The 23,015-nt window shown below is 45.4% G+C and overlaps 1 protein-coding gene and 1 long non-coding RNA gene across 5 annotated transcripts in view; one reads left to right on the top strand and one right to left on the bottom strand.

Annotated features, from left to right (window-relative positions):
* Positions 1–11,688: 11,688 nt before the first annotated feature.
* mib1 (MIB E3 ubiquitin protein ligase 1) overlaps positions 11,689–23,015 on the bottom strand; it is a 53,441-nt gene continuing 42,114 nt past the window's right edge. Inside the window, exons 13-22 of one of the 4 annotated variants that reach the window (XM_035633746.2) lie at positions 21,693–21,825; positions 20,643–20,729; positions 19,978–20,136; positions 17,799–17,980; positions 17,215–17,404; positions 17,031–17,109; positions 16,825–16,911; positions 15,258–15,329; positions 14,367–14,467; positions 11,689–13,961 (exon numbers count right to left, since the gene is read on the bottom strand). In XM_035633746.2, coding sequence (XP_035489639.1) covers positions 13,821–13,961; positions 14,367–14,467; positions 15,258–15,329; positions 16,825–16,911; positions 17,031–17,109; positions 17,215–17,404; positions 17,799–17,980; positions 19,978–20,136; positions 20,643–20,729; positions 21,693–21,825 — 1,231 coding nt within the window. In that variant the 3' untranslated portion in view covers positions 11,689–13,820. Of the gene's footprint in view, positions 13,962–14,366; positions 14,468–15,257; positions 15,330–16,755; positions 16,912–17,030; positions 17,110–17,214; positions 17,405–17,798; positions 17,981–19,977; positions 20,137–20,642; positions 20,730–21,692; positions 21,826–23,015 lie in introns of all 4 variants that reach the window. The other 3 variants (XM_035633747.2, XM_035633744.2, XM_035633745.2) reach the window with 3 other exon arrangements.
* Positions 18,285–19,166, top strand: LOC118310644. The gene is made up of 3 exons (XR_004793823.2): positions 18,285–18,546; positions 18,642–18,855; positions 19,036–19,166. It is a non-coding gene; the product is annotated as an uncharacterized LOC118310644 (long non-coding RNA).

The raw sequence follows: 23,015 nt of genomic DNA, 5'->3' as shown, positions 1-23,015 counted from the left end.
AGTAGAAAGTATGAACTGGCATCTGTAACTTGAACTTATATGACAGACTTACATTTTAGCAGAAAATATAGTTTGCCAATATAATTTCAAAACATGATTCATAAAGTGTAAAACATAAAACAGGCACGTGTAGAACCATCTCTTTCCGTACAGTTCACTGACACTTGAAATATTGACACGATTATTTTTGGGGTGCTGACTTTATTGATATATATCACAGGAATAGTTCAACATGTTGGGGGAGAATACCTGTTTGCTTTGTTGCTGTTAGTTGAGAAGATTGATACCACTTTTAGTTGTGTGCTAAATATGGAACTGGAGCTGGGAGGGAAGTAGCCTGGTGTAGTGTAACTACTGTAAACTGACTGCTTGAGTACTATGAGCAAATGATTTAGACAGCGCTATGCAGGAATTAATCTGTCACAAGTTTTTGGACCTTTGGTTGTTGCCATGATCACTACACACAGTTCGCACTCTCTTGTCTTTTTACGGGGAGGTAAGTTACAGGGATGAGAAAGACGTAACCCCCCCTATGAACTATATATCAAATTAAAATGATGGGAGGGGAGATGTATACCCAGCATGCATTGTATATAGGCTACTTTATATACTATATTTGTCCTACTAGAGTTTCATTATGGTACTTTTTTTCATAAAACATCTCTAACTTAGTGTTTTGCACGGTTGCTTCATTGTAAAGCTGTGTGCAATGCTCTTTGCTCTCTCGCTCTCTCGCTCTCTCTCGACTGTGGGGAAGTTTTTATGGAGACTGTTTTTATTTTTGGTGCTGGCTACAGCAACCAATATGCAAAAAAGTGGCAGTTGCTGAATTTTGTGGTTGGTCAGGCCAAACTGTCGATTTATAAAAGCAGGACAGACAAGATAGGAGATGTGTCCGGACACGAGCTGACAAACACGTACGTGTCTCTGGTGAGAGCCAGGGTGAGAGTGGACTTCAGGCTCCACTCTCTGATGAACGACATACAGGAGTTTTTAAACCAGTCTGTGTGTTCAGTGAAGGAGGGAGAGCTCATCTTTCACTCTGTGTTTATGACCTGATTTATTCCGTTTTTTCAGTTATTTTTTTTGTTTTGTGTTGTTGTTGTCGTTGTTGTGTGTGTTTGTTTTCGTTTCATTTGTAGAGAACCGTGATGTTCTCTGGTAAATGTTAATAAACATTGTTTTTTAAAAATCAAAAAAAATCTCTGTCTTCTTCTTCTCAAATTCATCATCTGGAGATACTCTTCCAAGTAATGGCCCCACCTAGTTTAGTGAAAAGGTCCCTCCCTCCATCCATCCGTCCATCAATCCAGGCTTTGCAAAAGTAGAAATTAATTGAACTGTGTGTGTGTGTGTGTGTGTGTGTGTGTGTGTGTGTGTGTGTGTTGTCCCCCACCTCCCCACAACCACTGTGCAAGTAATATGTCCACCTACACACACACACACACACACACACACACACACACACACACACACACACACACACACACACACACACACACACACACACACACACACACACACACACACACACACACACACACACACACACACACACACACACTCCATGGAGAGGCTACTTATGTTTCCCTATTTCCTGTCTTCATGCTAAGCTAAGCTAATTGCCTCCTGGCTCGGTCTCTGAACTTTACGCCAGGACGTCAATACGTGGTTTCGGTCATTTTTTCATTTAACTGTGAAAGAGAAGCTGAATTTATGTTTATTTCATAAACATGTTGTGTGTTTACTGTGGCCTCTCGAAAGGTGGGAGCAACTGGAAGGACGTGGTGTCTACTCACACGAGCTGCTCACCAAAGTGCATCTTTCCTCGCCGTGTTGAACATGTTAAGTTGTAACGTAGCATACGCATACGAGTCCTTATCACACTGTGTTCATACTGCGGCACAACACCTTGACATTTCCTCATCTCGTAGCAGCATGTGTTGCTGTACATGTGCTGTGAGTCATTCATCGGTGTCCTCCACACCGCGGACTTTTGCCCCAGAGTAAAGTACCTGGAGCGCAGCGTGTCAAACATGGCTCCTCTTAACTTTGTACAAGACATCTTTACGTCTTGGCGTTTTATGGCAGCGAGGATAAAGGTCATCGCGAAGGTCGTTCAAGGGATCCAGGGAGGGAGAGGACGAGATCCGCGCCAAACAAATCTGCGTAGGAGAGAGGGAGGCAAAGAGGGAAGAATAGAGGGAGGGAGAGGAAGGAGAAGAAGAAGAAGAAAGAATTATGACTAGAGGGGAGGCTACTTTCCAACACCACGCATGGGGGAAGGCTGGTGTGTGAAAGCCACACTGTAGGAGCATGCACGGACAAACACACACCTTAGCGGGTTTCCTACCTGTGACTCAGGTCAGTGGGAGTCTCAAGAGCGAGCGGCGGTAATCAGTAACAGTATTATATGGCTGTGTTAATAGTTAACGTGGCCCCTAGACACTGTGCCCCTAGCCCAAGCACCTGCAGCCCCATTTACAGGCATCATCCACCGAAAGAACAAATAGTCTGAATGCTTGTTGGGCACATCGGCTTTACGCGACCCGTTGTATCTGACACCCGTCAGCAGGTGTTTGGTGCAGGAGAGTCTGCAGGAAAGGCAAGATCTTTGGTTAACAAGGTTAATAACTCGAGTTCAAACTTTGTCATTAGCTCCGCAGAGCCGTGGCATGAAACTTTATTGCCCAGCTTCTCCTCTCCTCTCCTCTCCTCTCCTCTCACTCCCACGGATGGCCTTCTGGCTTCACACTCGCACAAATGTATCTTTGAAAAACACTGTTGCTTCAACATTAGCTCCTGCTTTCTGCTCCCTTTCTCTGCACACAGACACACACATACTGTACAAACATGCACTGGCAGGCCCCATATCTGTACGAGAAAAAAACACACACACACACACACACAAACACATGCCTCCCCAGGCTCTTAGATAGATACCGGCGAGCTCAGGTCAGGATAACCTTGTGGTGACCCATCGGCTCCATCTCCTGTAGTGACCTCTCTCACCACCTGCTAGGTCTGGTCTGTTGGCCCATCCCTGCTGCCATGCAGGCCAAACACACTCACCAACAACCCAACCGGGCCACAAAAGCCCCCAGTACTCCCTGAAACGTTTACAGCTTTTTCTTTACAGTCTTTTCTCTTCCTATTGGTTTGTGATGGCTTTTTTTTTCTTTTTTCAGTATTCCATGTGCGAGCAGCATCGATCAAGTCTCAAAGTCCAAGAGCTTGATGCGAATGTAGTGACATCAACAGAGCACTAAGGCAATGTTAATTCTTCTCTATCCAGGCAGATGGAGGTGTGTGTGCACAGTGCAAACAGACCCTTGTACTGAGGAGACTAAACTGGAGCACTCGGCAGGGTTAAAAAAAAAAAAAAAAAATCTGGGCTAATGTCTGTTTCTCTCACGAAATTGTTTTTTGATAAGGGAATATCAGGAGATAAGTGTTGTCACTATCCTATCGGAAAACCGGAAGCCACTTCGATAAATCTCCTGTGTAATCTAATAGGACTCATGGGCAGCAGCCGCAGCCGCCGCGATGGAGGGAATATATTGTCTGCTGCACTGTTGCTGAAGTGAAGACTTACTCTGATTAAAGAACCGGGCAGACGTTAGCCAACACTGTCAACTTGTAAAAAAAAAAAAAAAGATAACATCTTTGCATTAAACAAATGACCGTCGCTGCTCATTCGGGATTGCTTTGGATCTGTTGACATATCATAGTAATCCTGATAGCCTTTGCCAGTAGCCTAGCGGCGGTGTATCTGTGTCAAGGCAGGTGGGAAAGGTGGAAATACTTTTATGATCAACACCAACACAGGGAATGTTTACATTTAATATTAAAAATAAAGGTGATTTAATAGCTATGATTGCTTCTCTTTCATTACGTTGATCAAAAATCCACAGTGATGATATTACAGACACTCATAAACCCTTTTTTTTGTTTTTTTTGAGAGGAAATGTCCACATTAATACGGCATACAACATCAAAACAATTAACAGTTTTGGATGTTAATGACTTTCGACAAGTTTTGTTCCCGACTCCCGGTTGTCGTCCCAAAATCTATACGCTGAATCATCACAGTATCTAAATCCCTTTGCAGAAACTCTTGCTTGAGACGGTGACAGGAAATCAATTTTTTCCGACATCGTGGAAAACCGGACGCCTCGGGAAAAAGGAATTTGCAAGCTTTATTTGCATAATTCTTTTTAAAGGCAGACTTTCCAGGAGGTTTTCCGAGGATGGCCCTGCTTGCATTCTGCATTATCATAATATATAAGCCCAAACAAGAGCAAACTACTTGGTAATCATTACAAGTTCATTTGTTTACTGTGCTGACTTAATCCTAAGACAGAGGCTGCTTAGACGGCAGAAAACAATTGAAAGAAACCTATAAATTGGCCCGGCCAACCCATCTCTCGGCCCACATTGTTCCACTCTCTCGCTGTCCCCTCTAGATCTTTTTGCTGTGACAACAATCTGCCTCTCTGAACTGGAGATGAACGGGGTCCTCCTCCCCTCCCCGGTGACCCAGGATCCCAGGGGTTGGTGTTAAGTAAACTTTGTCAGCCACGCAACAGTCTCCAGCAGAGAAATGTCTCTCCGCTCATCAGGAGACCCCCACCATGACCCCCACCTCTCTGCCTTGGCATTCCTCCGCCACACCACCTCCATGACCCACCTTCTCTTCATCTATCCCCCCTCCCCCTCCTGCCCCGTCCGCCCCGCTATCCGTCCCGTTGCCTTGAGTCCTGCTCTCTGTCCCGGCAGCCCGCTCGGCCGCCTGGCGTCTCCTTCGATGGAGACAGCCTATCAGGGGCCTCACGTCATCAGTCTGCAGGACTTGAGTGACAGGGCAACCTCAGAGATTACTAGCTATTATTGGAGGTTGCGGCGGCTGGGTGGAGGGGGTCTTCCCTTCGTGAGTGGACGCTCCTTTCTCTCAGCGAAACGGAACTCTAGTGTGACACTTTTATCTGTCTGGTAGCTTCCCTGTTGATACAGGGACAAGGTTTGCAGGGATGGCTTACCAGACATTTACAAATGTCAACTACCTTGGGACAGCGTAGACTCAGTGGGGAGAGGAAAAACGTCCAGCTGGTTGGACTTGTGCTGTAAACACATAGCAGGTTTCGATCCCAGACACGAGGTTTGGAATGACAGTACAGAAAAAGTGCCAGTGTGCTATCAAGCTCCAGGTGCTGCTTTCCCAGGCTGCAGGCTTCGACCTGCAGGAACATTTACAGGGTGGTTTTTCCTCTCGCTTTTGTTTGGTTCCAACATCCATATTGTATAAAAAAAATGGTCCACAAAAGAAAAAAAAAATCTTATTTAGATATTTTTGACTAAGAGACAAAGCACAAAATGATTGTATTCAGCTAAGTAATTGATAATAAGAATATTTGGGGACACTTTTGGGAAATATGTGTATTTACTTTTTCCCCCCAAAAGTTATATGAGCAGATTATTCATGTCAGGAAATTATTCATGTAGCCTGGTTAGCTTAGCATAGCGTTAACACTGGAAAGAGCATGATCCGGCCAAAGCTCACAAAGTCGGCCAACCAGCATCTCTGAAGCTCAGTACGATTGGTTGCTCAATCCATACCCAGTTTGAGGAGTAACTATGAGCAGATGAGTGGGAAACTTTTGTGAGGAGAAATTTGTCTCTCAGAAACCTCTGGCCTTTAGAGGCATAGTTTGGCAATTTGGAGCTTAGTGACTTAATGGCTGCCATGCTATTTTTTTTTTTAAGCCAATGCTAAGCTAACTATAACTTCATATTAGACTAATAAGTTCCTTTTGAACCGAACAAATGGTAAAGCCTTCGAATAGTTCAAACTTGACGAACTGACGCATGTTCCCGAAGTCGTGCCTTTTCCCACTTTTCTACACGAACACTTTAAATTCTAGTCTCACTTTTTTTTCTCACAAAAAAAAAAAGAAGAAGAAAAAACCCTCTCTCTCTCTCTGCCAGGTGGTGTGAAGCTGGCTGACTCTCAAGCTCTCTCGTCATCCCCTCGGTCCAGAACGCGGAGCCATGGGATATTTGTGCGTCGCGTATTGATTTGGAGGTACAACCCGGCTGTAAAACCCAAGATAAAGAAGTTAGCTATTAACTTTTTTTTTTTCTCTTTTTTTTTTGGGTTTCTTGCAGGGGTCACTCTGAGCCTATTTCACATAGCACAAAAAAGGAACCCACCTGGAGAGGGGAAAAAAAAAACACACACACACACACACACACACACGCACACACACACACACACACACACACACACACACACACACACACCAAACAAACACCAAAAAATGCCTGCCCATGTGATGGACTCTGGAATATTGATTTCTCTCTCTCTCTCTCTCTCTCTCTCTCTCTCTCTCTCTCTCTCTCTCTCGGAACAGAAAAAGGGCCTCTGCAGCCAGTGTTTCCCTCGGAGCTCAGATAGGGCCGCCGCATTCCTGTCTACTCCCTCCAAGGTTACCGCCGGCTCAGCGGAGGCGAGCACCTGTCAGATGTGGCCCACGCTTTGTTTCGTTACACAAGGTGTCTTTGTGGCATTGGCCGTCTCCACAGAACACACTTCTCCTTCCACTACGGCCCTAATGAAGAGGAGAAAACGGCGAGAAGAGAATCAAGGGGAATTTAATTTATCTCTCTCTCTCTACTAGGGTTAGGGGGGTTAGGGTACCTAACCCTATCCCCGCTAACCCCGCTTACGAGGATTACAAACTGTCGAGCTCTCACGTGTGGCTTAGGCCCTGATCCCAAAAGCAACCCCTTGTTCCTGACCCGCCACTATATGCGAGGAGGACGCAGTCATCAACGCCGCCTCGTTTGCTTTAGCCGAGTGTGATGAATGTGACGAAGTTTACACTTGTTGATTAAGCATGTCTACCTCATTGTTCTGCGTACCTGCGGCGGTGTGAAACTAATCACATCTGTGGAGAGCACGGGTACGACCGTTGGTTAATTATTTGAGGAATCTCCTAGTGGCTCCGATGCAGCGCTGCTAGCGATGAGTGCTTTATTCTCATACAGAGATTCGTCTTAGGGATGTGAAACGACTTGACACATTTTCTTTGTGTGTGTTTTTAACAATTCGAGCAAATTATTTACGCAAATTCCACCCGTTTTTATTTCATTTGTCTTGACTGGAAGTTATTGGTCTGCTAGTGTTTGTAATCTGCCCAATAAATATCATTAGGGTTGCAGTGTTTTTTCTTCTGTCTGCCCCGTCAGGAATCTGTTCAATCTCAGCATCAAAAGCACTTGACAGTTTACTGCCCAGGCAAAGGTTGCATCTGTACAGCTTTATAGAATTATTAAGTCAGCAATTATGATAACCCACTGTTTTAAAGATAATAGATGATAAGGTTCTGCCAGGCTCACTCTGCAGTTTGCCCCGATGCTGCTCTTCCTGAGGAGAAAATCAATATCTTTTACACTCCGGGCCAAGTCACAGCCACTTTGTCCCTCTTGACGTGCCGGGTGTTTATTTCACCTGATGAGCTTTACAAAGTTCTAGAAGTCCTGCAAAAAAAATGAAATAACTATAATTATAAAAAAAAATGTACCTCGAATGCACACATTGCAATGACCCTGCTTGGCTATAGAGGCGTTTTTATCAAAGCTCATAAACCTTGAATGACTATATATTGATAAAGACTGTTTAAAGTGTCATTGGAACGATAACATTTGCACTGTAAATGTGGCTCGCTGGCTCCAGCCTCCAATCATGCCGGGATGATAAGGACGAGCACAGAGTGGGTTACAACTAATAGGTCAAAAGGCACAAACAGTTTGGCCCCGCGGACGGCAAAAGACACGTTTTACTTTGTAAAACTGAAAGAGAGAGAGAGAGAAAAAATGCAGTTGATGCAGTTCAACCCTCCTTTTGTGAAACCAAATCCACCATTGTTTTGTGTTTGTACAATACAAAATGTAATTAGAAATATGATCAAATATTCCAAAGTGTTGTGAAATCATGAAGAAAAAAAAAGATAAAAAGGGCCCGTCAGGAAACGATCAAACTAAAATGGGCGACTTTTTCGCCTGCTTTTCTAAAAATGGACCAAACCGGACTTCAGGCCTGCAGTTTGATCCTGTTTGTGTTCACGCTCTCCCTCCACACGCAAAAACAACAACTACCCACTACCGAGAGAGTGATGGACGAGTGCTTTGACACTTTGCCCTGATCAATATCAATAAAGCAATCAGCATGTCAGGGCCCTACCTGTTTTTGAGGAGAAACCTGCGAGAGAGAGGACAGCTGAGTTTATGGCTTTACTATGGGAGGTGGGGCCCCCGCTGCTGTCAAGTACATCCACCCACCCACATGTATGGTTATATCACATTTGGAGACGTTCGAATGACCACAAACCCTTAGGTATGACGACTTCCCCCTATAACTGTAAGTTAACCTACATTGCTAGGAAGGACGCCGCTTGCCAGCGTTTGTCCTCAGCTCGACAAATGTCAGCAGTTCACTCCCTCAGACTGCCCCAAAATCGGTCCCAACGCAGAGATTCCTCACAAAGTCCATCCGGACCGGCCACGGTGCCCTTTGCTCAGCTCGACCATAAACTGAGACAATAAATTCAACCACACTTCTGAACTGGGTGATATGAGAGAGAGAGAGAGAGAGAGAGAGAGAGAGAGAGAGAGAGAGAGAGAGAGAGAGAGAGAGAGAGAGAGAGAGAGACCGAGGACCTTCAGACAGGCAGCGATCAATTCCTCCAACATGGCAGAAGAAGCTCGTGGCCAAAATAGACGGGAAGAAATGTTTCTCTCTCTCTCTCACACACTCTCACACACGCTCACACACTCTCACACACTCTCACACACGCTCACACACGCTCACACACACACACACACGCTCACACACACACACACACACACACACACACACACACACACACACACACACACACACACACACACACACACACACACACACACACACACACACACACACACACACACACACACGGGATTTGAAGTCTGAAATGTTCAAATAAAGCTGTGCAATGTCTCATTGTCTAAAACGCTAACTCTTTTTTTTTGTTGCTGTTTGTCGAAAAAAAACAGAACAGTAGTTCTATTTCCATTGAGACCTTATGAATGAATCAGTTCATAAACATTTGGCACATGAAGTTAACTTTTTGTATTTTTTCGTAGCTTGACCTAAATTATCTTCACATCGTGCCCTGGGATTCGGTTTAGTTCATAAAAGTTGAATGAAACGTCCTCTGTGTCGTCTCTGGCAGGAACTGACGCTCACCTCGTATCAAAACATGCGAAGTTCAAGTTATGTATCGAGATGTGGGAGAAACTGTGAACAGTGGAATTTCTCGCTCGCAGCCAAGGCCATGATGAACAACTCTGTTTCAAAGTGAGTGCATTGTTCTGGAACAACTACAGGACCACGTCTAGATGAAAGACGAGAGTCCACAACCAGTGTCTTGTTGTAAAGTCTGTTGATTCGTCCTATGCACTAAATGAGCTATGGGTGCCGGGAGAGACAGCGCTTAGTCATTGGATGTACTGCCACCTTGTGATGCTCTTTGAAACCTGCATGTCAAAATCCTCTCATCGGACTTGTCGCTTCATAGAAAATGCGGTGGGAATATAGTCGTCTCTGTCAGGGCCATAACTTCCGAGACTACAGCGCCGGTGGCCAAGCCTGAGGTGGGACACGGACCTTCCTCCCGCGCAGCATGCTGACTCCCTCCAGCAGACGGATGTCACTGACCCAGCTCAGTGATCACAGCTCGGACTTGACGCAGGGTCAGAGGCATTTTCCTGAACGTGGCTGCCTGCCCTCCTCTCCGGGGGGTGGGGTTCAATTCATCTCTGTCTGATGCTCAGTCAAGCCTGCTAGTGCCGGGCCACCATCACTCTCATGCTGCGGGGCAGCCGGCGAATTAGCTGACCCCCCCCCCCCCCCCACCCCCACCCCCTCCCCTGGTGTGGGAGTTAACAACCCCTGCAGTCCAGTCAGCAAACGCCGCTGCCTTCAAGTGGCTGGAACTGGCCTGGTGTGGCAGTCAGGGATGCTCCCCAGGATCAGGCCGCGGCCAGGGGAGAGATAGCGTCGTCTCCGGCACCCCGACAGCCAGTCAGCGGGAGCAGGGGGGTGGGGGGTGGGGGCTGCTTGTCTGTGTTCAGTCAAGCAGCCAGGTCCTGACGTCCACCTCTCGATATCTCCATTCAGTCTCCACACTGTTGCCATAGTCTGACGTCATGGTTTTAGGATTCTACCCTCAACTATGTGGCCGTATACGTGACCCTCCTGCTACAACAGCCTCGACTACTCGGGGAGGGCTTTCCACTAGATTTTGAAACCTGGCTGCGAAGGGGGATGTATTCCCATCCAGCCACAAGAGCATTAGTGAGGTTGGGGGTCTTATGCTGGGGAATAAAGCCTGGTCACAGGTGCGGTGTGGGGTTGAGGTCAGGGCTCCGCACAGGCTGGAGTCAAGTTCCTCCGCACCTGAACTGCTGCTACAAAGTCGGAGCACACTGTTGTCTATCAAGTAACACATTTGCGGAATAGAGCAGGATCCGTTCGAGTGAACGGGAGGGTGGTCTCAGACGGCCGGACCCCACCGACAATAAGTGCTTTACAGTGGCGGCACAATAAAACAGATCATGAAGTCATAAAGAAAAAATCTGCAGAAATAAAACAGACGAGTCATAAACTCCCCAGTTCTGCAGGTAAAAACTACGTGACGTTTAAAAACCAACAGCGTGTGAAGACCGAAATAGGGAAATTAAAAACTAATACAATAAAACCAAATCAGGGGAGACTTTACGATGACAGTAGGTCTTTTAAGAAGGGACATCACTGACTCAGCTGACCTGATGACCTTTCTGCCCGAGGATCTAAAACAGCCCGCGCCGGTGCACACGGATGAAAAAAGGTCAGAGCTTGGACAGAGACCATGAACAGCCGGAAGTGTAAAGTCATCAGTGAGTTTGTAGTCCAGCCTTTGTGTTGTCCCCATACTTGCGTCAACATATTCATCATATAAAAAATGGTGGCAGCAGCAGCACTGTCTGACACTGTGACAAGTGAACCAGACGAGAGCAAGCCCGTGTCGTTTTAAAGACTCGAGAAAATAAAATGAGGGTGACAGCATGACGAGTGTCTTGTTATTAAGAACGCGAGCCGAGGCCTCAAAGACGTCCAGGTTATGAATGGACTAGTCAATGAGCTAGAACGTAAATGGCCTTTGGTCATCATCTCTCAGCAGTGGGGGGAGAGTGTCACACCGCTCACTGCAGGAGATGCATCACTCGGTTCGCAGGCCTCTCCCATCTCTATCATGTGGTATTCTTTAAAAATAGAAAATCTCGCCTAACCCTAACCCTTCCCTTCTTTCTCTCCGATTAGCATAGCTGACCTATCACACGCTGGTGCCGAGTCATTATTAGGTGTTAGCATTTTCAATTACCCCACACCTCCCATCTCTGCCCCCCCCCCCCCCCCCCCCCCCCCCCCCGTCTCCTCTGTGAGGCAGACGCTGCACAGCGGGGGAAAAGCAACAAAATGCTAATTTTCTGCTTATTAGAAGCCAACTACATCTGAGCTCGACTGGAAAAACAAAACAAAAACACGAGCTAATGAACATTTCAGCGCAAGTTAGAAAAACAAAGAGCACTTTTAATGCCCCCACGGTTCATTGAGATCTTTATTCCAGCTATACGGTTGTTTTAAAAAGCACTTATTTAGCAGTACTGACCGAACTGTTTTTCATGATACATGTCGTACTGCGTATGTCAAACATTCATGCCAAAAAGAAAAAAATACTACAGATACATTTCCAACGGGACAATTACAGGGATTGAAATTAAAGTACAAAATAGGCTTTTTTTTCATAAACAACCATGACAAGACAACACTACCATAAAGCGTATTAGTTCTTCTAGCTTAAAGTGTTATCAGTGGAAAGAATCAAATCTGTCCTTGGAAAAAGTTTTCAGTCCTAAACAGAGAAATGGGGGGGGGGATCATTTAAGGCGGTTGCAAATTCCCACATAGCGGAGCAAGCTAACCACCTTGCTGAGTCTCCACATGGGCAACTGCCTTTTAAAAGTGGTAAGGCAAGTTCTGTCTTAAAAAAAAACATATATATATGAAAGAATCATTAGCTTTCTTCCCAAAGAAAATACTGGTTAAAGATACTCGACATTTACTCGACATTTACTCAAGTCTTTTTTTTCTGTATCAGAGGAAAAAATCGCTTCGATCTTTTTTCACTAGAAAGCTACTGACAACAAAAAGCAAAACAAAAATAGAATAAAATAAACAAACATCACAAACGTATCTCAACATTAATATCAAAGCAGAATGTTTGAGAGATTTTGAGGCTACATATTAGGAAAGGCAGTGAGACCTATAGATCCTATTTTTGTGGGCAGCAATACAAAATAATTTATTCTACATTTTCATTCTTAGTGTTTCTAATAGATTGTACTCTATAGCTCAATAAATGTGGATTTTGTTGAAAAAGGAAAATAGACTTAAATTAATTAAGTAAAGTAATACAAGATAAAGAGCACCTTATCCCCATACAAGTCATTAAACCGGTACATTTTTTGGAAGCAAATGGCACATAGTCATCAATGGTAAATTAGCAATGCTCATTGAATTGTACAATTTTTTTTGTCAGACAATACCACCGGGTCTCAAAAACAGCTAAAACAATTAGTGACGGGAGACTCGCTACAGAAACATTTGCATCGTGTGGGTTTGTGTGTACGACAAACAGGTACGACGGCGGCCGCTCACTGGACAGAAGCTGAATCAGTCTGTGTGTTTGTCTTGAAAATCTACACGGCGGCTCTCGAATACGGAGCCAAAAGCGTGTCGCAACGCCGGCGGCGCTCCTGGTACGGCTTGGTAAACAAAGTACGGGTGTGGCTTGCTACCTGGCAGTCAAGACTGCTCTTGTGTTTTTATCACCGGACGGAGGGCGGGGCCTCCGAGTGTGTAAAAGAGCTTTTACCCTGACTCGGCTTTTCTAGTGCAAAACTGCCAACATCTGCTCTTCAGTTGCGAGGACAGTGTGTCAGTGTGTCACAAACTGAGCACAGACGTGAAGCCAAGAACACTCGCCGAACCTGTAAATGGGGCAAACAGTGATGTCACAAAATTACCATACTGTGATGACAACATAACTACTTTAAAATCCACATCAGGAGCTTTTCGATACCAATATGCTTGAATAAAAAAATACAGATACAATAAAACTTGGCTGCGACAGATGCGTGAGAACTTTACAACAAAGGCAGCGGCCCGACCTCCTCTCCTCTACACCTGCGGATCTGGTCTGGTATCTCAAAGCTATTCCAGGCGGTGAAATCCAGGCAAGGGGACTGACCGCCTTGAGTTCATATCCAAGATCGTGAGTCTGATGGTGCCACTGCAGACTCCCGAGAGAGAAAAGAAGTTTCACATGAGAAGTAAAAACAGATTAAGAGATGAGGAGGGGATGGTAAGAGAAGAGAAACATGCCAAAATCGCAGATCTGGTGAAGTCGAGTCATATTTTTTCCTTGTAACAGAAATTCCATGTGAACAGAGTCAGACCACGAAGAGAGCATTTGTTGTGTGGACTAAGACATTTGAGGACGCCCTTGGCTGGCTGACTTGGGTGCTGTGAGGATGGTCGAGCAGCAGCAGCAGTAGTAGCAGTAGCAGCGGTGGCGGCAGCAGCGGCAGCTGGTGTGGTTGTGGCCTTGCGGGCGTGGTTTTTTTGTGAACTTTAAGAGAAGCGAGAGAGTCAGCGAGAGAGTCCGTGGTGGGATCTAGTAGAGGAGGATGCGGCGCTCAATGGCCTTGCGGCAGATGGGACACTCGCTCATTCGGTCCCCGCACAGCTGGCAGGTGCCGTGGCCGCACATGAAAATCATGTTCTTCAGCCGGTCCAGACACACCGGACACATGGTCTGCAGACAGGTGAGGACAAACAACCACAGTTCAGGCTTTTTGTTGGGATGAAGTCATTTCAACTTTTTGAAAAAAAGAAAAGAAAAGAAAATTACAAATGTTTACTGATGCATTATGTTCACCATGTTGCATACAGGGCGTTTTTTTGGGAAACCCCGTAGCATGTGTATTTGTTACTGTTCAGCTGAATATTCACTGGAATGTTTTGGTTAACATCCACTGAATGGGAGTGATCATTTCCCAAAGGTGGTTACAAAATGCTGGTTGCAATCTTAACACTTTCCGGGAAAAAATTACAAGGGGGCTGGCAGGAAAAAGTTCTGGAAGATGTCCGGAGCAACATTTGCGTGTCCGGACTTCAGGGCATGTCTGAAAGCAGCCTCTCTTCCCTTCAGTACACTTACCTGCTCCTTGATGTCTTGGAGCTGTTGCTGTAGCTTCTGTACATCGGCGTTGACGTTAGTGTTGTCCTTGTCTCTCTGCATGGCTGGGATGTTTCCGCTGGCTGTTTGTGCACAGCAGAATCACACAAAGACAGGTTGAGGGGAGGAAAAAAGAAAAAAGAAAGCTGAATTCAGTTACCAGCCTAGGGACTAAACAAAGCAACAGATTGTAACAGCGGCCCCATCAAACTTCACCTCATCATAACGGCAAACGATATTGCCAATCAAACAAAGGCAGTGTCGTTCTGGAACAAACTGGGAGCTTGATTATATTCAACACACAAGCTCTATAAACGAGCAAAGATCAAAAGCACATGCACTCAGAATTCTTACTACGTTTGGCAGATCAAACTCATAGTCTGTTTGTTGGCGCAGCAGTCACATTTAAATGTCCGCGTTTTAGAAATGCAAACTTTGTAATTATCTGTGATATAAAATGGCAACGGACAAAACATCATGCAGTGTTTTTTGGCACAGTACAATCCACCGGATGCTTGTGTGTTATGATAAATGTTAAACGGTCTGGAATATATTATTTGAGCGCTCAACAAGATTTTGCTGGACTGAGGCCCTGTTGGGGGACTCCAGTCCAGACTGGCAAACATCTGCCAGAAATAGTGATCACCAGTGTGATTTTTGGCAAGTTGATCATCATCATCATCATCTGCAGTTCTGTGTGTGTGTGTGTGGGTGTGTGTGTGTGTGTGTGTGTGTTTTGTGTGTGTGTGAGAGAGAGAAAGAGACAGGGATGGGGAGGTCTAAGGGGAGGGGACAGGGGCCAGGGCAGCACTGTGGGGGGCTCTTATGAAAGCAAGGCTCTGATAAGGGAGGGGATCATGGAGACATACTTACACCAACTTAGTGCCAGATTGTTGGGCTGGAGAAGATCCTGCGATCCCCCTGCCATAGTGTTAGTGCTCCCTGCTGGGAATAACCAGTCACATTGTTATAGCAGGAGCTGCCAATCAACAGTTGGTCGGAGGACCAGAGCTGCTAACTACAGCCTCCGACGGAGGTTCAGAGAGAAAAAAAAAAAAAAAAAAGAGGAAGCTAATAGAAAGTTGGAAACAGTGATCAGGAAAAGGAGAGGGGAAATAGTCACTTCTCAGTAGAACTTAAATGCATAGCGACATGTGATTTGTTCTGTTTCTGCCATCAGCCAATGCTTAAGCATGAGTGTAATGCCTGCGCTCACTGGGTTATAGGTACATGATTAAAAACCAAGTACCACACTGGAGGAGTAGGTGGTTGAAGTGACAGATGAGGTTTGTTTCCCTAGATTTGCTTTTTGCAACAGACATGAAGCGCGGGTGTTTACTGGGATGCTGCCCCTTGCATGAGTGTGTTTGGGTCTGCATTCGCTTCTTTGCGCGTCCGGGGTTGTGACCCGCGTGGACGATTCAGTCCAACAAACCAACACGTGGAGACATGTACATAATTAATAACAGGGGTAAAGGGGAAGTTGGTGAACTTACAACAGTTTCCCTTTTAACTCAACGTAAAACGTGGAAAACACACGATAGAGACGATCACTAGTGAGATACACCAATGAAATAAAGGTATGGACGGTGAAACACTGCCTTAGGTTGGAGACAAGAGGATGGATTGTGAATGCAACTAAAAAAAATAAATAAAATCACACAATATGTCACATCATGATTCAGTCATGCACAAAAGTGATACTGATGACATCCAGGTCTGCTCCGTGTCCTTATGTGGAAACTCTCCACTACGGAGGAATTATGATTCTGTTGTTTTATAAATTCATGTGGGTATTAATATGCATTTATCATTAGGACTACAGGTGGTTTAGCATCTGCCTACAAACAAGTACATCCTTATTATACATTTAGAGGCCACAGAAACATAAATAAGGTGATCAGGTTTTCTGTGACAGTATTGTATTTTTAAGGCTGGATCAGCAAAACTTAATCTAGACATGGATTCAGAGATATCATCAATAAAAAAGAATTTTGATTCGAAACACAAAAATCATTCTCTCACAGGAATAGCTATAGAGCAAATTTCAGAAAAATTGATGTCATGATTAAGACATGGCAGATGTAGCAGTGGCAACATTTTTTTTAGAACGTAAAATTGACAGATTCAACATTTTCTAAATATTTAATGTGTCCTCTAGGATGGAGAGAAAAAGAACAACAATAAAACACCATATTAGTGATGCAAACATAAGAGTCAAATGCATAAGCAAGGCAACAACAAAGCAAAAGATAAAAAGGGATAAAGCAGAATTTTCTGTTTTTAAAGAGTGAAAGAATAAGAACAGAAAGAAAGAAAACTAAGAAGAAAGTCGGGGGATTAAAAGGGAACGTGTGGAAGATTCACTCACTAATGTCATCATCATCATCATCATCATCATCATCATCATCATCATCAGCGGCATCATCATCCTCCATACCTTTCCCTCCACAGCACAGAACGAACGGGGTGCGGCGTTCGACCACAGCCCGACACTGTACGCACTTCTTCATGAGGCTAGCACAATCTGGTGGGAACAGAACACAGTGTGGTCAGTGCTGGATGTACAGGGGTTTTTTTCCATATAGAAATTGGCCCCCAAAGAAAAGAAATGTCAAATATGATGAGGAAATGTTTGTAACTTACTCTCACAAGCGCACATGTGGCCACAGGGCTGGAACAACACTGCTGCTTTTTTGTCAGAGCAGACTACGCACTCCTCAATCTGCGGGAGGACAAAATTAAACAAAAAACACAAAGGGGATCAAAGTGTCTATCAACTCCTTGTCATCTACCTCTTTCAATTTCTGAGTGAGGCAGATACCGATACCTTGGTTCTTGACTGGACCTGATCCTTGCAGATGAGACACTTTTTGACACGTGGCGAGCAGAGGGAGCAGGTGGCGATGTGTCCGCAGGGCCCGAACAGAGTGTCTCTCTTCATGTCCGAACACACCATGCACTCCTCCAGCGACTCGATGTTGCTGTTCTGAGACGGGCTGCGGGTGCCCACCTGGCCACTGTAACGACGAGGGGGGGGGAGTGTGAGAGCAGCGGAGAGACCACAAGCAAGAGAGGCCGACAGTGAACAAAGAAACTAGGTGGAGACAGACGGGGACAAGGAAAGAAAAGTAAAGAAAGCCCTACAGGAATTTTAAGCAAAGAAAATCAACAAGAGTGTCTTGACGATTTTGGTGAGAAGGTTCTAATTTTTTTTTTTACAGTAGCTGTGAGTGTATGAGCATATTTAAAACATCCATCTTCTCTGCTTGTTTAAAGACCAGAAGCTTTGTGTGGTTTTGTTTACTTCATACACACACAGATTTAATTATTGAACTTTATTTCAGCTAAGTTAACCATCTCCGTGCTGGAGCTTTATTATTTACCGTACCAGAGCGTTCCTTTAAGGTTTACCTGCTCTTCTCTTTGTGACATTTGGCCAGAGCCTTGCAGAGGCTGGGGTCAGGACACAGGTCCAGAGGGGACTGGCCCTTCTTGTTACGAATGGTCAAGTCTGCTCCATTAGCTGCCAGGAAGCAGGCGATGGATGCCGCACTCTTTTTCTCTGCCCCCTGGGTGCCCAGGCCCATGATTAACTGCAAAGAGCCAGACAGAGACAGAAAAAACAGAATCAGAGACGACACTGTGCATTTTGACAAACTGTCACACAGACCTTTAATGCTGAGTAAAGAGGAGGACGAATAATGGCGTCACAGTCAAATTCAGATGAACCATGTCAAAGAACTATCATATCGGCGCTAATTAGCCAATCAAAGACATGCCTTGAGATTGCTGTCAGACAGTGGAAACCCTTCGACCCAAACCAAAATCGAATTAACTGTCCCATCTCTGTCCCTCTGAGAACTCATCGCCTCACTCAGCCTACCCCTCACTCAAAGCCTCTCTCTTGCTCTCTCTCCATCAATTTGGGCCTTCCATGTCTAATTGTCTTCAACCAGTAGCTTTCGAATCTCTGCTGATGGAGCCACCGGGCCGACTAATTCAATTCTCGTTTTGAGGAAGGAATGTGCAGGGTATGGGAGAGTGACCCCACTGCACCTATCTAGCACTATCTGCTGTTCTGCTCCTCCGCTGGGGAACTAAGGAAGGCAAGAAACAAGGTAGAAGAGAGGAGGAGGAGGAGAGGGAGGTGACACTTAAGGTAAGCTTGTTGCTGCGGCCGAGCACTTTAGCCTTAAACACATCCCCGTAGGGATTAGTGATGTGGTGTTAACATAGACATGTTGGCCTCGACAGAGGGAACAACTCATTCATGCTGGTCAAGAGGTGGCAGCGAGCTGGTTGACTGATCCCTGCTTGCGTCTGAATGATGGGCCTGCTGCAGACTGAGCTGTCCAGTGATGCAGGTGACAGAGGACTGAGGAGCACTGAGCTTCCTGTCTACATGTGATCCGTCATCGTTTTTTTTCCTCACAACGGGCAGCGAAACCACACACTGATTGTCGTACAGGTGTGTACATAAGTCCTGCAGAACTGATAGCCGTGACGTGATCATACTTCTCTAATTGCTGTCAGAGCAAACACGTAGCATATTTATGAAGGTTGACTGCACACCCGGCCTGACGCTTTATAAAACTGTCCAATTTTCTTGGTTGTGGTTTGAATGTGTTCTCTCTATATTTTCATACAGGTTTTCATGGGAGTCGTCTGGTGTCAACCCTAAAGACTATTGCTTCCGGCCTTTTTCTGGAGATTCCCATTTAAATATGACGACCGCTGCAGGAGATTGTCCGAGTCAGACGCGTTCACAACAGCAGGAAAATCTCCAGAACATTCCGTGACATCTGGGTAGAGCAGCAGGACATGGTGATCACTCCGCTGCAGAAAGCAGTGATTCTGTTAACAGTCACCAACATGATTTCCTGGTGTATTCTCAGCTGGGCTCACTAAGAAATTTTCCATAAATTTCACTACGTTGATTGTAGAAAAAGGTCAGGAAAACACTAGAGGACATTTGTGTCCTCACATACAGCCCCTCTGGAGAAGCTCAGGAAAATGTCTGGACATGTGAGTGGGGAATACAATGTGTCAGAGATTGGTGTTGGTCAGAAGGTGTCACCCTTAACACAGTCAGATCCCGATATGGTTACAACAGAGATATTATGGGATTGCTAGACCCGTGGTAGCTATTGGTAATGACTTTTTGCTCTCTCAACCAATATTTCTGTTCTTCAATCCCAAAATCAATAAAATCTTGAGTTTCAACAGATGTATTAATCTAGCTCACACATAGGGTTTCTGTATAAAAGTAGCAGTAACAGTCCCTAGGTGTGTGTGTGTGTGTGTATCAGCCCTGCAGTACAGCAACGTCCGGTCTTGGACACTTCCCAGTGATGCTGGGTTTATGCTGACAAAGACTTTAGAGACCTTTAATAGCAAAAAACAAGTATAAAATGTGAAAGGAATGCTTATTGTTTTAAAGAGCAATGAGTGATGGCAGGTTTAACCAACATTAGAAGTCATAAGCGAGTCGCAGTTTCTACTTTTTATGTTTTCGTATTGATAATTGCATCTCTTGGATTTTTCACCTCCACACTTTGCTGTTCCATTTTTTTTAAGTATGACGACTTACGGTGTTCTTGGAAGGTTCCCAGGGCTCCACTTTGCTGACATCCTGCATATCTTGGAGTTGTCGCAGTTGGGACAGTGTGTGGTGACGCAGTGCCTCGTGAAGTGGCGTGTCCCCATCCTTGTCCTGCACGTCGAGCTTGGCCTCGGCGCGCACCAACAGCTGTTGAGTGAGGTGTATAAACAAAGAGTTACACAAACAGCCAGTCGCGCAGAAGCTCTAGCAACATCCATAAAACAACTTTTTTTGTTGCTACAATGCAAATGCCATCAGTGCTGATTTATGAGGTTGCTGTTCACAATGAGCTGCCCCGGTATTGTATTGCCCAATTATAGAGTGCATTTTTTCTTGAGTCCACAAGATGGCAACGTGGCAGTCTCAATCCAACACTACACAAAACGACTCCAACCAAGAGACACAGCCTCAGAGAGCGTTTCTCCCTTCACAGCATCACTCTGAGGCAGGACCTCATTCAACCGCAGGACATCCAACAAATAAATGTGGGGCGGCACTGATGTTATCCTACTCCCCTTTGTTTGAGGTCCAGAATGAGGGAGTGATACAGAGATTACTAGAGACGGGATCTGAGGTTTGTGGTAGAAGTGAAATGGGGAAAGAAGGAGAATAAATGAGAAAAGAGAGGATAAGTAAGAAGGGGCGACACTCACCCGGACTATCTGGGTGTGCTGGCGTTCCACCGCCAGGTGTAATGCTGTCTGCTGGTTGACATTCTGGATGTCTAAGCTGGCACTGCCCTGGGAGGTGGGAACAAGAAAGAGGCAAACACACACAAACATATGGGAATTGTGCATTTATACATGAACAACCAAGTGATAAATGTAGACAAATAAAATTGTGCTTAGCACATAAAAAACTGTAACAAGCCCTCTGGCTTTATGTGCCTCAAAGAACCTTTCTTCCTTTAACCCTGCCGACTAACAAAGTATCACCTAGGGGGTGGGGAAAAAACGCATTTCCCACAATAACGCTGCATATGATTGTCATTTCCAATTGCGATTAACCTCGGCTGAGGAGATGTGGAGGGAAGATAAGAATTGTGATCAGGCAGTGTTTGAAATCCCCAAGTAATAAGACTGACTAGCTGGCTAGCTGGCAGGGAATCTGCAGTGCACCTTGTAGCGTGGTGCAATTTCTGAATAGAAAGCTGAGCCATCACTGCAAACCAGCCCATTGCAGGGACTTGGGAAAAAAGGCCGTCACCGCTGAAAGGCAGCTCGCACAGCAAAGGTTCATGCGTTGGTGTGCTGCAGCCACATTGCTGCCTTGCACCATATTCCAATTAACCCAGTTCCTGCTTGGTCAGGTGACTTTTTCAGTACACTTCTGTATGTGTTCGTCTTCGGGGAGTTAAAACTGCAATCTCAGAAGGGAGAAAGACCACAAACCGATGATTGCATGAAGAGGAGGATGTGAGGGCCCAGCAGCACTAAAGATTACCTCCGGAGGCCATGTGAACCGTATGGATTCAATAAAGAGGAAAAAAAAGAAAGGTAGTTATAGCAGCTTAAACTGGTCCACAGCTTGCTGGCTGCGGGGAGTGAATTGGAAGCACTGTAGTCAGGGGAAGCCAGGAGAGCAGGCTGAGCCGATGCAGCCATGCATTGAGCTAATAGTTGTAAATGTAAAGAGTCTATTAGATAAGTGTGAACATTTGTCGTGAGTCGAGTGCTTCAAGCGGCATTGAAATGCGCGGTTACCTGGTGCACCAGCAGCTCAGCCACCTCCACGTGATTGTTGAGGGCAGCCAGGTGCAGTGCGGTGTAACCGTCGTCCTTCTTCTCGTCCACGATCCAAGGCCTCGGCAGTTTGGACAGCAGCACGCGCATGGCACTGCACAGGGAGGAGGAAGCAGAGTAGGGAGAGAGGTGAGTGTTTGAATGGAAAGTCAAGACAATGCGGTTAAACCGATGAAAGGTTTACATTTGGGATGTAAAATGCCCAAATTCACTCATCTGAGAATGAATGTTTTCATGCGCCGTGTGATAGCGTGAGGTGAGGCACAATTTGTTGGTAGCAAACACATCACATTGTCTGTGCTGCTAATACACAGCATGTACACAATTTTTTTTCTTCTTTTTTTTTTTTTACAGCAGAGCATATCCCATTTTCACACGTGGGGACAAGAATACTAAATCAACTAAGGGAGGAGTTGCTTTTCCCAAGCAGAGTGTTATTTACATCGAGCTTTGAGCAGTGCGAGTGCTGTGTTTTATTTTAGAGTGCCCGTCTCTCTACAATCCTCTTTGGGCCACTTCTCCCTTGATGATGCGCAAACGCGCCTATCAGTGGGAGGCAAAATGGTAATTACACAAGACCCAGCCGCATTCGCTCAGGACTCCTTTCTGGGGGAAGAAACAGACAGGATGGGAAAGGGGAAACATCCATTGTTTAGACAGTGCTGCCTAACACAGGTGGCCCTGGTGCGGTGGAGGGAGTCAGTCAGTTCTGTGCGATTGAAGGTCATTTAGAGGATGTGAGCCACAGAGAGAGAGAGACGTGGCTGCAAAGGCAACGATGCAAGAGAGGAAGGCTGGAAGGGAGTCAGGGTGTCACAGTGGGGATAAAGAGGGAGGCTGACTGTCACTCCCCACGCTGTCACTGAAGTAAAAGAGACTCTTTAAAGGATCCCACGCACACATATATCCACTTTTTACTAAATAGAAAAAAAGAAGAAACAATGCTGGGGGGAAAAAGGAGAGAGAAAAAAATTCTCCATGAGAGGTAAATTTGACCATAATTAGACAGAAATCCACGTGAGTGGATATCTCTCTTCTTCTGAAGTCGACCAGGTTTTTCCTTGCATGGCAGCTTCAGCTTAGCGTTTGAATTCATCCATTATTTCTTTGCCCTCTCCCCTTGCACTCTTCTTGCTTTAGCTCCTGGGTACACACCCTGGCATATGGTACAAAAGAAAAGAGAAAAAGAGTAATTTAAAAAAAGAGAAAAGATTTGTTTATAAATACTATAGAATAAGAAACCAGACGCTGAAAAAGCCTGAACTGTATCCAACGACTGTTCTC

Source organism: Scophthalmus maximus, chromosome 5, assembly GCF_022379125.1.
Source record: "Scophthalmus maximus strain ysfricsl-2021 chromosome 5, ASM2237912v1, whole genome shotgun sequence".
Taxonomy (NCBI): Eukaryota; Metazoa; Chordata; class Actinopteri; order Pleuronectiformes; family Scophthalmidae; genus Scophthalmus; species Scophthalmus maximus.
Note: the sequence above shows the minus strand (reverse complement) of the source record. Positions and strands in the feature narration are given on the sequence as shown.